The 15,091-nt window shown below is 36.8% G+C and overlaps 1 protein-coding gene across 1 annotated transcript; it reads left to right on the top strand.

Annotated features, from left to right (window-relative positions):
* On the top strand, positions 1-14,654 carry cs (citrate synthase). Its single transcript, XM_014985731.2, has 11 exons — positions 1-169; positions 2,948-2,998; positions 3,208-3,315; positions 3,824-3,889; positions 4,776-4,907; positions 5,951-6,139; positions 6,331-6,530; positions 9,020-9,149; positions 10,638-10,739; positions 10,858-11,067; positions 12,690-14,654. The coding sequence occupies exons 1-11, from the start codon at positions 119-121 to the stop codon at positions 12,858-12,860; spliced, it is 1,410 nt and encodes a 469-aa protein (XP_014841217.2). The 5' UTR covers positions 1-118; the 3' UTR covers positions 12,861-14,654.
* The last annotated feature ends 437 nt before the right edge of the window (positions 14,655-15,091 follow it).

Here is a 15,091-nt window from a genome sequence, read left to right on the forward strand (position 1 = left end):
TCCTTCTTCAACCTTCTAGTTTCTGGAGGGGCACCTTCAACCTGGTCCGTGGTGCACTGGCAGTGGCTCCATTTGTTAGAAAAAAAGGAAGTAGTAACAACACTTTGATATAGACACAATGTCCTTCCTGACTATCAGCAGGCTAGCGCCTAAACTTCTCAATTCAAAGGTAAGACGATAAGAAACACGGCGTGTAGTATTTTTGTCCAAACGGCTGACGTTATCTTCGAGCTAACTTTCGGTTAGGCTGCTAACAATGCTAGTAGCTGGCTAGCTGGTGTTAGCTAGCACAGCACTATCAGGCACAGTGTGTACTACACTTTGGGGAACTTTCTATGGGGTTGTTGCGCAAACATTGTCAAATATTTTAACAGTAGTTTTCCTTTCCCCTTGTTCCATAATTTGGTTGTGTAATAGGAACTCGCGTCTTGTCAGCAAATATTAGCTTGAGGGAGGTTTTCTTGTAAAGCTGGCCTGCTAAAGTCTCACCCTGGACATGTTTCCTCAGACCTTCATGCCTCTAAGCCCTCTAAGAGTCAGTTTATTTCTCTTAGATCTTTTAATTGTTTACATTACCATGTATTTACCTTTAGACTGATTTTTAACTTGGTGATTATCCCTCTTCCCTGTTGACCTTCACATTAAGATTAATACTTCAGCTGTGTCTAATGCCGTGCCAGGATAAGGTTTGCAGCATACCGTACACGAATCTATTAAGCAGTGCTGCAGAAACATGTGTTCTTCCTTGTGTGCTCACAGTCATTCAAAGTAAACGTGGTAGGAATACACCCTTATCTGACTCGCAATTTGAGAATGGAGACATGCTTAATAGTTAATCGAGTATCTTATTATTTTAACAGATGAAGTTCTGGAAAGGCAGCTATACTGCTGCCAGTTTGTGATCAAGTACCCCTAATTTAAACCTTTCAGTGACTGCAACCGGCTGTGTCCTACTCTACAGACCTTCCAAGGCAAAAATTACCTGTATTTCTATGCGTCACTTCCTACTGAAATATTTACAGTATCTTTACAGACGGCTCTCCTTTCAGAATATAACTGGTGACTAAGTAATTTCCCACCTTGCTGGGTCTGGTGTCCTTACAGATGAAGCTGACCTCTGGCACATTTAACTTCTTCGCTTATCACCTGTTATCTCAGCTGATAAAAAATATGAGTTGGCCTTTTTTCTGCAGTTAGATAACATCTTATGAGTCCAAGCTATGACATAAAAAAAACCTTATGTGAGACACTTTTAGTCTAGAATGACAAAAAAACATGAATCTCTCTATTAAAAGTGTATTTGGGGTAGAGGGCAGGAGGAAAGTGTTTTAGAAGGCAGAAAGCAAATTTCAAAGGTTTAATACGTTTTTAAAAATTGCTATAGATATGCAGATGTAGTTTAGAGTCAAAAGTTTACAAGGTTATCTTTGTGTATCAAATTATCTCTCCTCAGCCTTTTGTTATTAAACTCACAAAAGTACATCGAATGGAAGAAATATATATATTTTTCAGTATCTAACATGCTGATCAGGGGAAAGTTGGCCTATTTTGATCTCATTCCAATTGATTGGTGCATCACTAATTAACCAGCATCTAAATATCGACATCGTTTCATTTCTAAACCAGATTGTTTTGTTGGTAAACCACAGAAAATGCTAAATGCTAGGAATGTTTTTTTTTTTTTTTTGTTTTCTTATAAACACAACCTTTTGGATGCTGACTCCATTAACCTTTCTGTGAAATGTAGTTTCTCCACTTCTGAGTTAAGCGGCTCCATATACATAACACTTAGTAGAAATGTTGCGCAATCTTTCTCTCAGCTGTGTAAAGAGTGTGTAGTGATGCAAAAACCTCCCTTTTATTTCGCAGACCCTTGGCTTGACCCTGCTCAGTTGGGTTCTTGTGGGAGAAGCAGAGCACTTTGCCATAGTTTTTCCTCATCTATTGTTACATTTGAGAGTCTAGTAAGCGCTTGCATAGCTTACGCTTGCAGAGTTTTGTTGTAGTTTTTAAATATATCCTTTCATTATTGTATACATTTTTATTTTTACAATAATATTACTATTTATATTATTTACATAAAGTAATCTGACATTTGACAAAAGTCAGTTCTTCAGCATCAAAATCACAAAAACGTAGAGTGTACAAGATGCACACATTCGATAATAAATGATTAATAAAAAAACAATACTAGTTAATTTCTATCAACCCAATTTATGCATAAATATCCTAAAAACACAACGCGAGAAGAAAGTTGATAAACAGAAAAATATAGGAAAGTTAACAGAAAATTAAAGGAGGCAAACAAAATTCGGTCGTAACATCTCACACTGAGTTGAAAGTTTGAAAAACAGCAGAAAACTGGGGAAAAACAACAATTTACAAAAGAGGCAAAAATGTAGTGCATTTTATTATTCAAGTCTGGATTAAAAACAGCTTATAGGGTAGGAAAATAACTGTAGAAATGTGCATAGGAATGCACTAACTGACTTCTAAAAGTATTTATTTATTTAATATGAATCTGATTATCAGAGTTGAAATGTTCAATGTGTTTTTAGTCGTTTCCTGCTGCTTATAATCATCTAATTTGACAAACTGAATGTTGGAAAGTTTTACCTCCCTGCTACACCAGAATAACCGAGTTAAAAATAGAAACCAGGATCGATAAAGTACATAGTAGCTATTTGATTTGACTACTTGCTTTTTTAGCAACCATCTAACCACAAGTTAGATTATGCATCTCATTTATCCTGTGTAAAATATTCAACTAAACTCTGTGAATGTATTTGTAGTTCTGCTGAGCTGTAATTAACTTTTTATTTTTCATTTAAGCCAAACAAAAAAAAGTTAGTTTCCATAAGTTTTTATTACTTTGGAGATGTTTGGTTTCAGATGATGGAAAGTTTAAATTTATATTCAGTCTTTCTACTGCTTGTCTCATTCACAGAATGCCACGTACTTATTTGTGGCGGCTAGGAATGCCACTGCATCAACCATAGTAAGTATGAATATTTTAACTGTCCTCACTTGTCACTTGTTTTTATTATAATACATAAAACACTTTAAAAATATGATATCATGATACTACTAACCTCTGTTGCTCCAAAGTGTTGAGAAGACTAATCTTTGTTATTTTTGTGTTTTAGTTTAACATAAGAGTAAATAAAGGGTTTTGTTAAATTAATTTAGCTTTTTTTCTCTCTCCAGAATCTGAAGGATGTGTTGGCAGACCTCATCCCAAAAGAACAGACCAGGATTAAGAATTTTAAACAACAGTATGGCAAAACAAACATAGGTCAGATTACTGTTGACATGGTGAGTAACAGCCATTTACATGTTATAGTAAGTAAATATGGATGCAGATAGTAAAGGAACTGTAAAGACTTCTCTGCTTTTAAAAGTAGGAGAGGGGTGGAGATCTGACTCTGTATATTAATTTAGAAAGGTCTGCCTCAGCTTTTGACCAGGACAGAGATTAATAATACCATGGCTGCAGTACATAATCCAGTTAGTCCTGTCCTGGCTGGTTTACTGTGTCAGGTATCACTGGGCGGTCATCTGCCTCTGAGGTCACAGTATGAACTGATTCCTGCCAACAGATTTCAGCTGAGTCACTCCAAATCTCTGCAGATCTCAAACAAACATGTATAGACTCAGACGTTTACAGCACTGCCATAACGCTTGATGACGGTTTCCAGGTGGACTGCAGGGGAATTTATTGTCTTGTGGTCTAGTTTTATTTCTTTATAGCAAGTTCGCCTGTTTTTATTTTTCTCCTAATGCTGGTGATTTTCAAAACCCCGTGATTATGATTATTTAACAGGTCTATGGTGGGATGAGAGGGATGAAGGGGCTGGTATATGAAACATCTGTGTTGGATCCAGATGAGGTAAGTTTTTTTTTATAGTACAAAACATTTCAGAAAATGAGGGTCATAGAGGTGAACAGCTGTTATTGAACAAAAACCTTTTGTTTTGACAGTTTGACATGTTAAAACGTCTTTAGTTGATCAATTGTTCCTGCAAATGCACAACTATTGATCAGGCCATACCAGATGAACTGTCCAAACAGAAAAAAGCATTTGTGTTTTATTTTGGTTGTTAAAAGTCAAGTAAAAAAAAAAAAAAAAAAAAATCCTGAAATTGATATTTGGAAGCCATATGGAATCGTCTCAATAAGTGTTAATGTTGTCCAAGAAGCTGGTTTATTGCAGTAATTAAAAACAAAAAGTGACCTATTATACATGTAGAAATGTATTTTATTTACCTCCCTTTCAGTACTATGGCGAACAGTTAACGGAAACTAAAAATGTAGTTTTTAAGAAAATGTCAGTATTACACAAGATTAATTTAGAAACAATTTATTGACATGCATCTGCTGTGTTACATTTAAAACTTTTCATTTCAACTAAGCCTGTCAATTAATCACATAAGTTAAAATGAACTCGATTTGCATTCTGATTAATTTTTTTTTGAAGGTCAGTTTTGTTTACAGACACTTCATAATTCATTTTATTTGTGTGTTTTTCATTTCCTTTTTTATTTATTGTATTTGGATATTGTGTTTTATTTTGGACATTTAAAATGCCTTTGAGAGGGCGAACTTGTGTTATTATACAATCTTCAATATATTACTTGAAAATGGTTTATTTCAATAATTTCTTGTGACCGGCCTAATGCCAACATTTTTATGCTCTTTAAGAAAACTTCCTGTAGAATATTTGTTTTTATTTATTTTTTGAGTTCATTGTGTCCTCTGTGTGTGTTGGTGTGCAGGGCATCCGTTTCAGAGGCTACAGCATTCCAGAGTGTCAGAAGTTGCTGCCTAAAGCTCCAGGAGGTGCGGAGCCGCTGCCTGAAGGCCTCTTTTGGCTGCTGGTAACGGGACAAGTCCCAACGGAGGAGCAGGTGAGGAACACAAAAGATGCTGTTGATTTGAACAAGGAGAATCTGGCATGCTAACTAGTCAGCGTCCAATTTCTTAGAGGTACAAGTGACACCTTAAGATCAAGCAAGGATAGCAAAGTTGTTTATTCAAAGAAATATATTTGGTGCATCTATAATAACACAGCACCTTATTGTAAATGACTGGAATTCAAATAAGAAGCGACACATAATGAGTGCGTCCAACCATAGGAAACAGGAACCAAATATAAACAGGAAGGCTTTGTGAAGCTTTTTTTAAATACACAAATTAAGTATGACTCGTATTTAACTTTTGCAGTAACGTCTTTAGTTTAGATGACTGTAAGCATTTAAATGCACTTCCTTTCTGTAAGACAACTCTGATTATTTGGGAATAGCTTTTTGATTGATTTTTGGAGCCTCGAATGGGGATCGAGTTAATCATTACAAAAGTTGGAAACACTTTTGATTGGTTCTAGTGTGATAGATTATCAGCAGTTGGAAATGAGTCATGTTTTTCCTCACAATTTCCTTTATTTTGGGAGATTGGTGATCGGTCGATGCTTACATGTGAAGCCGATCCTGTCCACTGACCTTATCCAAAGGTCTAAAAATCAGCCGCTGTCCTTTTCTGCTCCCTCATGAGAGGTTTGACTGACAGACCGGCGTACCTCGTCATGTCTGCATGTTTCCAGTTAACAATAGTCACCCTCCTGTCATCAAGTCAGCGACTTCCTAGATGGCGACATTTCAGACAAAAAAACTGGCAGGTCAGGCATTTTAAAGATCAGCAATTGGCCAGAAAATTACAATCAGCGCACTGCTAGTATTTCCATAAAATGATCCAGAGATGGCCGTTCTGTCGTTGCACTTTGACCTACTGTACAAAAACTGAAGCTGAAGTCACTGAGATTTTATTGCTTCAACTAACCTCTTTGAACAGTATCAATACCATTGATAAGACGCTACTTTTATCTGATTGCAGTGCTGGCTTTCAGCTGCTTGATCCTGAGTTTGAGTGTTTTACTTTTGTTTTGTCCCTGTAGGTAAACTGGGTGTCCAAAGAGTGGGCGAAGAGAGCAGCACTCCCCTCTCACGTTGTCACCATGTTGGATAACTTCCCCACAAACCTGCACCCCATGTCGCAGTTCAGTGCCGCCATCACGGCTCTGAACAGCGAGAGCAGCTTTGCCCGGGCGTACTCTGAGGGAGTGCACAAGTCCAAGTACTGGGAGGTGAGTGTAAATCTGCTCAACACTTCATGTCCTGATAAACGGTGACTCTGGGACTGAGTGCAACATAGCAGACTCTTTTGGTGAAGTGCCACTAATCTTGATTAATTTTTCACAAAGTTTCTGTTCAGTCTTTTTCACTTTATTTGTTTAAATGGGAAGAGAAACTCAACTGTTTGCGTTGCTTTTCTTAGTTCGTCTATGAAGACTCCATGGACTTGATTGCCAAGCTGCCATGCATCGCTGCTAAGATCTACCGCAACCTTTACCGTGAAGGCAGCAGCATCGGCGCCATCGACTCCAACCTGGACTGGTCCCACAATTTCACCAACATGCTGGGCTACAGTGACGTCCAGTTCACCGAGCTAATGAGGCTCTACCTCACCATCCACAGGTGGGAAATTAAATGTCTTCATGCATCATAAACCTGGTTTCTTTTTGTTAGATTTAAAACTAACAATGGTAGCTTTTATGGTGCAAGTTCTGAATGTGGCATATTGAAGTTGGTTGCTGTGACTGTTTTTTTTAACTGCTGGTATTTGACTCAACATTTTTCTTTATATGACAAAAATTAATAAGCAGGACATCAGGACTGAGGACCTGAGTTAGGCTAACCTTAGTTAGCTTCTCTTCTTCTAAAGCTACTTGCTTTTTTATGCATCTTATGTTTTAATAATTTTCAGTAGTCTCTAGAAATATTAAATGTATTTCTAGATCTTCTTCAACCTTTATTTAACCAGAATAAAAACTTTTAGAGATGAAAAAATCTCTTTTACGAGAGCTTCCTGGCAGTTGTCAGCAGTTACTTACAGATGTACACTTTTACTACACAACAGTATCATTAAAAATTTTAAAACATAGATGTAAAACTATATTTAGTTTGAAAACAATGACATACAGACTATGTATCTGGTAGATCTTTTAAAAAGAAACCGGCTCATTCAACCAGAGTTCATTCAGTTCAGAACAGTTTGAATTACAGTGTTTGTTAGTTTACGGTCGATCAACGTTCACCAGGATGATCCACAATCCTGGACAGCGTTGAGTATTTTATATTTTGGAACATATATGCTATAAACCACAACGTTTCTGTTTGTAATTCCTAAAAATGGCTTTGATGAAATGGCTTTGATGGGGGGTGTTTATCCCTCTGCTGCCAGTCAGAAAATGGTTAGAATGTCGATTGAAAGCAAAAATACAAATTACTCCTGTCAGTAGAGTTAAAGTATGAATTTAAGCTGCCAGCTGAGTTGGTTTTTGTTCTGCATTTTGTCTCTAGTGAGTCATTCAAAGGAAGTAGCGCGTTGGCACAATAACACACTCACCCAACTACCTTGTGGTGACGCCAGCATCAGGTACCTGACATGTGACCACACCCTCATGCAGTCACCTGAGGCTGTGGAAAATACGAACACCTGCAACAAATAAACGGCTCTTTCAGTTTAACAACATTCAGTCACAAAACTCAACTTTTGGTTCTGGCTTTAGTCCAAAAACACACTTCCTCCTCTTCAGCTCTGTGTTCTAGGATAGATTTATACCTGCTTTGTCTAATTTGGCCTCATTTCCTGATGTGGAAAAAACCAGCCAAGGTAACTATATTGGTTACTTGAAAAGGCTCTGTGGAAAAGCAACTTCAGGAAACATTAACTTCCCTCATGATCTTATCTTTGCAAAGAAGCTCAGCGCTTTCATTTCAGGTCGTTTATTTAACCTGCAGCGTTTTCCCCCCAAAAGCTTCAAATTCAGCTGGATTTGCAAAATGAAACCCACACATGAGGGAAAAAAATGTTTTTTTGCGACTGCCCAATGATAAAATATTACTGAAAAGCCCTACGAGAGATTTTAAAGCAGAACATTCCTTTAGAGAGCAAGTTCAGGTATTTTGGTGAGAATATCGAAGAAATGAATATCTAGTGACTATTGTATTAACAAGTAAAAAGATTATTATAAGAAAATGGTTTTCACAGGACAAGCCAATCTTGGACGACTGGATGGATATAACATCTATAAAATGGAAAAAGTAACATTTTCTCAATAACAAGACTGAAGAATTTAGTTTATGGGTAAACTATGTGACACTAAGAAAATTTTATTTTTAGTAATCAACCTTGTAATCCACTCTTACAATAGACACACCTATAATTGTTGAATAATGTTCTTCTAATTTGTGTATTTTTCTACTTATTTCTTTCCATTTCTTACCATTATCGTTCTCTGGCTATCAGAGTTGTAACAGTTGTTTTATTCGTCATACTGCACATGTCTACTTATGAAATTGAAATGTAATATAGTGACTGTTTTGTGAAATTTGCTTCACTGGGAATCAATTAATTAATTAATTGAGTTTATTTATCTAGCATATTTCAGCAACAAGGCAGTTCAACATTATAAAAATACAAAATCATACAACACGGTCAACAATTGAGGTATTACAATTTGTCAAGTGCCATCGCATCAAAATGTTTCATTTATAATGTTTCAAAATTAACTCTAATCAGCTGGGTTTTTAGCCTTGATTTAAAGGAACTCAGTTTTTTGGCAGTTTTCTGGAGGTTTACTCCAGATTTTCAGTGTAAAGAAGCTGAATGCTGCTTCTCCATGTTTGGTTCTGGTTCTGGGGATGCAGAGCAGAACCAGAGGACTTGAGGCGTCTGGAAGGTTGATGCAACAATAAAGATTAAACAACTAATGTTAGTGTTATGCGGTTTACTCAAGTTACAAATTATTTGGAAGAAGTTTCTTTTTTCTGTATTGGTGTCCGGTTTACATCTGAGGAAATCCATCAGTTGATGCTTTAATCATATTGTATTGGTTTTGAATGCAAACATGTTTGAGGTGTAGTTTCCTCCTGATGATGTTGTTTCTCTTTTTTTCCACCAGTGATCATGAAGGAGGCAACGTCAGCGCCCACACCAGCCACCTAGTAGGGAGCGCCCTGTCCGATCCCTACCTGTCCTTCAGCGCAGCTATGAACGGTCTGGCCGGTCCGCTCCACGGCCTGGCCAATCAGGTTCGTACATCTTAATCTAAAGTAGCCTTTTTAACCTGCTCTGTTTGCCCCGTTAGCAAATTCATAAACATGCAGTGAGGTTTCCCCCAGAAAACCTGCTAAACCTGGTGATTGGAGCGTCGGCACTCATTCATCCATCAGCCTGTCGTGTTTTTGAGTTAAAAAAAAAAATGTTGACAGAAAATTTTGAAAATTTCACTTGATAATTATGTTACTGAAAGATTAATACCTGGATACCAACTATAAAATCTTACAAAATGCAAACATTTTAAAAAGACTTAAATAAATAAGCAATGCTTAGCCTGGTGGGGGCACAGACAAAAGGAAAGCCTGGTGGCCCGCCAGGCTTATAATACACTGACAGGAACCCTGGACAGGCATGATGAAGATGTTACTAATAATTATTAAAGATGATTTTTTTGGGCATTTTTTTTAGCTTGGAATCAAATTCTTTAACAGTACAAAATGTTTTTTGTTTTTTGTAAAGACATTTTTCTTATTACTGAAACAAGTCGGCCCTAATAAACCTAACGAATAAGTAGATTGAGAATGGAGCCTCAGAAAAACTGCTATAATTAATACCTTATTCCAATAATAATATTGCAATAATGCTTACTTGTACTCAATATATTGGGACAAATCCCATAGTGCTTTTTAAATAGTTTATTTTAAAGACTGTGTGAGTTTGTGTTTGTTGTAACTTTGTACATTTCAGGATTTATTTATATGGACTTCTCTTGCTACTTGCTGAAGGAAATTTAGCTTTTTATTTCCATTTTAACCAACAGTAAACTCTTATGTCGTGGTTCAAACTACCGACCTTAGTGTTTTTAATTTTTATACTTATTTTATTAACTTTCTAGTGTTTTCATATTATTAATCATTAACTAAAATAATATCCTCATTAATTTATTGCCAAAGTTTCTCCAGCTATCATGGTTTGTACAAGTGCTTGAAATGCTTAAAAATGTTTTCATTTCAAGGTTTGGAAAGTGCTTGATATTCAAACTACAAAGTTGTGGAATAAAATGCAATCTAACGTTTCATTTAAAGTTTACATTTGGAAAGTGTTATTTACAATTGAAACCACATTTACAGGTAATAAAAAGACACATTTTTTTCTCACCATCTAAAGTTACATCAGACCAAAATTTTTTTTGTTATTACAACAATTATATCTATTTCCTAAGTACATTAAAACTTAGTGAGAAAATATTTGGAGATTTTTTATGACTTTCTCAGCCCATTCAAAGAGTAAGGCATAAAATTTTATTATACTTTAGTTTCTCTTCTGTACAATATTATCACAAGACATTAATGACGGTAATAAATGATGTGAATTTAAACTGACTTCTGAAGTTCATTTGTATTTTATTTTCATCTCCAATCCTGGCATTTTACTAAAGTGCTCACCTCACTGTGTTGCACTAATAACGTAATGATATTCGTGAAATGGATGGAAACGTAAAAACTTGTTTTCTGTTGCAGGAAGTGCTGGTGTGGCTGACGGCCCTGCAGAAGGAGCTCGGAGGAGAAGTATCTGATGAGAGGATGAGGGATTATATCTGGAACACACTCAAGTCTGGCAGGGTAAAAGTCAAACCCAAACATTCCCACCCAGTCACGACTTCGTTTGCATCGACATGCAGGGAGATTGCGATCTCTTCGGTTGTGTAACGAGGCGCGTCGCATTTTTTACTTTTTCAAGGTGGTTCCAGGCTACGGTCATGCTGTCCTAAGAAAGACTGACCCGCGTTACACCTGCCAGCGCGAGTTTGCCCTGAAGCATCTGCCCAATGACCCCATGTTCAAGCTGGTTGCGCAGCTTTACAAGATTGTACCCAATGTGCTGCTGGAGCAGGGGAAAGCCAAGAACCCCTGGCCCAACGTGGACGCTCACAGTGGAGTCCTTCTGCAGGTAAGATGCTGTCCACAGCGCCTCTCACTTCATCAGCCATGTTACACCTACGCCTGTCACAATGATCGATAAATCATCTAATTGCATGAGAAATTAAAACAAGCTCAATAATTTCTATTGGCATGATTTATCGTTTTTCTCTTTTCTTTCTGGAAGGTAAAGATTTCAGGTTGATGTTTTGGTTCCAACTTTCCCTTTTTCCCTTTTGAAGGACAATTTTGTTTTATCTTTGGTGTTTAACGCAGTGTGTTTAATGCCTCCCAGTTCCAGTGTTAAATGTTCATTACAATTTAATGTTTGTTGCTTTTTGAGAGTGTTCTTGCATTCTTTTGTCTTTACCAATACATTAGTCAAAGATGGTCTCAAAACAACAATATTATCGTCTATTGAAGTAACTTCTGGGACAATTTATCATGCAGCTGAATTTGTTATCATGACAGGTTTTCTGTGACAAACCAACACAGACCTGGGTAAAGCAGGGAAATGAAATCTGAACAGTGTGGAGTGTAATTTGCAGCCCAGTTTCACGTAGCTGAGTTGCAAACAAAAAAAAAACATGCAATTTCTAGTTCTGGGAATTCTAAATCGATTTTAATATGTTTTTAAAATCTACGTCTTTGCCGCTTGTATTTGCTATTATACAGCATATTTCAATACTCTGGCACTTTTTTATTTAAGAAAAAGCTAAGCTAACTTAATACTGATCATTTAGGTTAGGGCTTTATGCACAAATTTTGTCATTTATAAACTGATGTAATTTGCTATAGTATGGAAGCTTATAGAACTGTCTGAAGTGTTTTTTGTTTGCACTCTTCTTCTTTCCAATCACATATTTTAAACAGAATCTCTAGACTGTAAAATAACTTCTGAATCAAATCACTACACACTGAAAGATTCACATTTCTACAATAAGTAGTGTTAGATAATACTGAACATTTTTCACGTTGACCAGTCCGTCCATGACAATTGTTTGTGATTTTTTTTTCTTTTTTGCAATTAACTAACACTGCAAAAACACAAATTTCTATTAAGTATTTTTGGTTTAGTTTCTAGTGCAAATATCTTAGTAAACTTGAAATGAGACAAACTAACTCAAAAGTAACTTTTCAGCAACATGCATAGGCTTGTTTTAAGTAATTCCTTAATATTGATGAAAAAGAGGTGTGCTGTGGTGGCGCAGGGGTTAAGGACAACCCATGTGTGGAGGCCCTAGTCCCCAACGCGGCCGTCGCAGGTTCAATTCCCAGCCTGGTGACCCTTGCCTTTCCCCATCTGTCATTACCAACTTTCCTGTCAATTAACTATCAAATAAATGCCACTAGAGCCAATAAAACCTTTAAAAAATATATTGATGAAAAAGAACTTGCTCTACTGGCAGAGAAATGAACTTATAACATGGGAAACATGTTCTAAGTTAAATAATCTGCCAATGGAACAAGAACTTCATCAATATTAAGTAATTATGTACTTAAAACAAGCCTCTATTTCTTGCTAAAAAGTTAACTGTGGGTTAGTTTTGTCTAAGATAGTAAACGATAAAAATGAGATTTTGTGTTTTTTGCAGTGAGCCATGGCGGCCATATTTGCTGTATTCAGTCTAATTTCTCTGTGTGTGTGTGCAGTACTACGGGATGACGGAGATGAACTACTACACCGTCCTCTTCGGTGTGTCCCGCGCTCTCGGCGTCCTCGCCCAGCTGGTGTGGAGCAGAGCCCTCGGCTTCCCCTTGGAGCGCCCCAAGTCCATGAGCACGGATGGACTGATGTCTCTGGTCGGAACCAAATCGGGCTGAAGCGACGCCTCAGAGGAGCTGAGGGTTGGCAGGAAGAATGAGACCAGGCGAAAACATCGAAAGGCAGACACCAGTTGACCCCTTTTGTCATTTCCAACCCCAGGGATTTAGTGGGATTCAAAGAGACAGTACGCTTTTAATGGTATTTCGCTAAAGAAGGGCCTTTTAAATTGTAACACCGGTAGTGTTAACTGCGTTTAGTTAACCACTGACGAGTTTCCTCCCATCATGTCTGCATGTTTGGAACTTGAGAGCAACAAACTTCAGACATGCACATATGTAACCTTGAGTGGGCTCAAACTATTTTTCCAGTGCAAGTCTGCAAGCATCTGTAAGATTTCCCCCTGAGCGCTGCCTGCATGGTTCACATTGAGCACTGAGTCCAAGGCAGTGGCATTCAAAGGGAATTGTGGGAGTGAACCACACTTCCTGGATATTTTGTTAATCTTTTCTCAACTTTAAATTTTTTTTGTCTTTAAAAAAAAACCCCACATCAAATAGCAATGTTTTTGTTCTATGCAATCTTATTTTCCCTTTACATGTAATCGGTGTGTTTCACTCCCACATATGAACACTCCAGTTTAAAATAAATTAATGAAAAAGGTCCTAACCAGTAACCCAAAATGTAATCTATTGAAGATGTTTAATTGTATAGGAATCAGTTAAAAGATACTGCCCCTTTAAATCTTTGATCGCCCCTGTTTTCTCCTGCTTGTATTTTTTTTCCTCATTTGAATAAATGACCTCGGTGACCTCTATGATCAAAATGCCTGTCTGCATAGAAACCTCGTCGTTTTTCCTTTTTAATATTTCAGCTTTTAATGAGTTTTGACTGAAGGCGTCTTAAGATGAATGTACGTTAACAGTACAACAACAAAACAAAAAAAAACAATTTGACTAAAAACGGTGTTGTAGTTGCCTGTAATAAATCCTTAAGAGCAAGCTTGGGATGATAGGAAGATTTTCTAGTTGTCTTTTAATATGTGAAGTAATCCGCACAGGAGGGCGCATTGACATCGGCCCCTCCAAATAAACGAGCACTTGCTTGATTGGGCTCCCGAATTTGTAGCCGTAGAACCTTTTATCCAGATTGATTGTGTACCTTTTGTGTTGAAAATGTAAAGAGAGTAAGTAATCTTCACGTTCTCATTTTGTGGTTTTATTTATACTTTGTGTACATAGGTATATATATGTATAGCTTGAATGTATGAGCTCCATGCGATCACCTGCTTGTTATAACCACAATGAGTTCCACAGCTTACCAATGATGTAATAATGGCGTCCGGTCCCACTGGCCACCGTCTCATTCTGACAATGAACAAAAAAAGAAAAACTGCAGCTATCTTGTAAATACAGTTTCTTGCGTAGCTGGTGCTGGTTTCTTTCTTTCTTTTTCTTTTTTTAGTTTCAAGCTTGCTCTTAAGTTCTGGGTTTGTCAACACTCCATGTTTGTGAGGTTTCTGTTCCTGCATATATTTTTCTTTTCCCCCTAAAAACTTTCAGCTGGTAGTTCACACAGGCGTTTGATTCGGTACCATCAGTCTTAATCAGACGTCGTCTTGTGTTTTTTATCTTGTGTTCTTCCATGGTGTCGGCTGGTTGTTGATGTGGTTATTTTGATCGTAGAGGGTTGCTAAGGTTGTACGTAACTGGGCAAAGTGATTGCAGGTGGTTTCGTTGGAGCGATGTTTTAGGGGATTGAGCTAAACGGGTCAAAATGGGCAAAACAATAAGCTTAAAAAGCGATCGTTAAAAAAGCTAACAAAAACTGAAAAATAAAGGTTTTTATTAACATTTTTGTGTCCTTTCTTTGGTTTTCACATGAAAATTTGCGGCCCTTAAACTTCTTATTTTTTACACGTTACAACTGCAAAATTTCAATGTGTTTTATTGAAATATTTTATGTTGTAGACCAACACAAAGTAGCATATAAATTTGATTTTGAAAGAAATGGATGCATGGTTTTTTAGAAATTGTTTTTACAAAGAAATAAATGATAGGCATTTAAATTTAACTCCTAGTTAATGGTGCTTTATTAAGCCAACCTTTACTGCAATAACAGCAGCATAGCATAAGTCTTTATGCTAACTGCTGTTTAGCTCAAACTCATTCAGATTTAATGAATAGCTACATAAATTCAAGTTCATCTCAATTTAGGCTAAATATAAATACTAGAGCTCAGTTTAGTTTGAATTAAATTTTGATTTAAATTGAATTCAAAAATTATTTTA

This window comes from Poecilia mexicana, unplaced genomic scaffold (genome assembly GCF_051168715.1).
Source record: "Poecilia mexicana isolate PSO_F unplaced genomic scaffold, ASM5116871v1 scaffold_7, whole genome shotgun sequence".
Taxonomy (NCBI): Eukaryota; Metazoa; Chordata; class Actinopteri; order Cyprinodontiformes; family Poeciliidae; genus Poecilia; species Poecilia mexicana.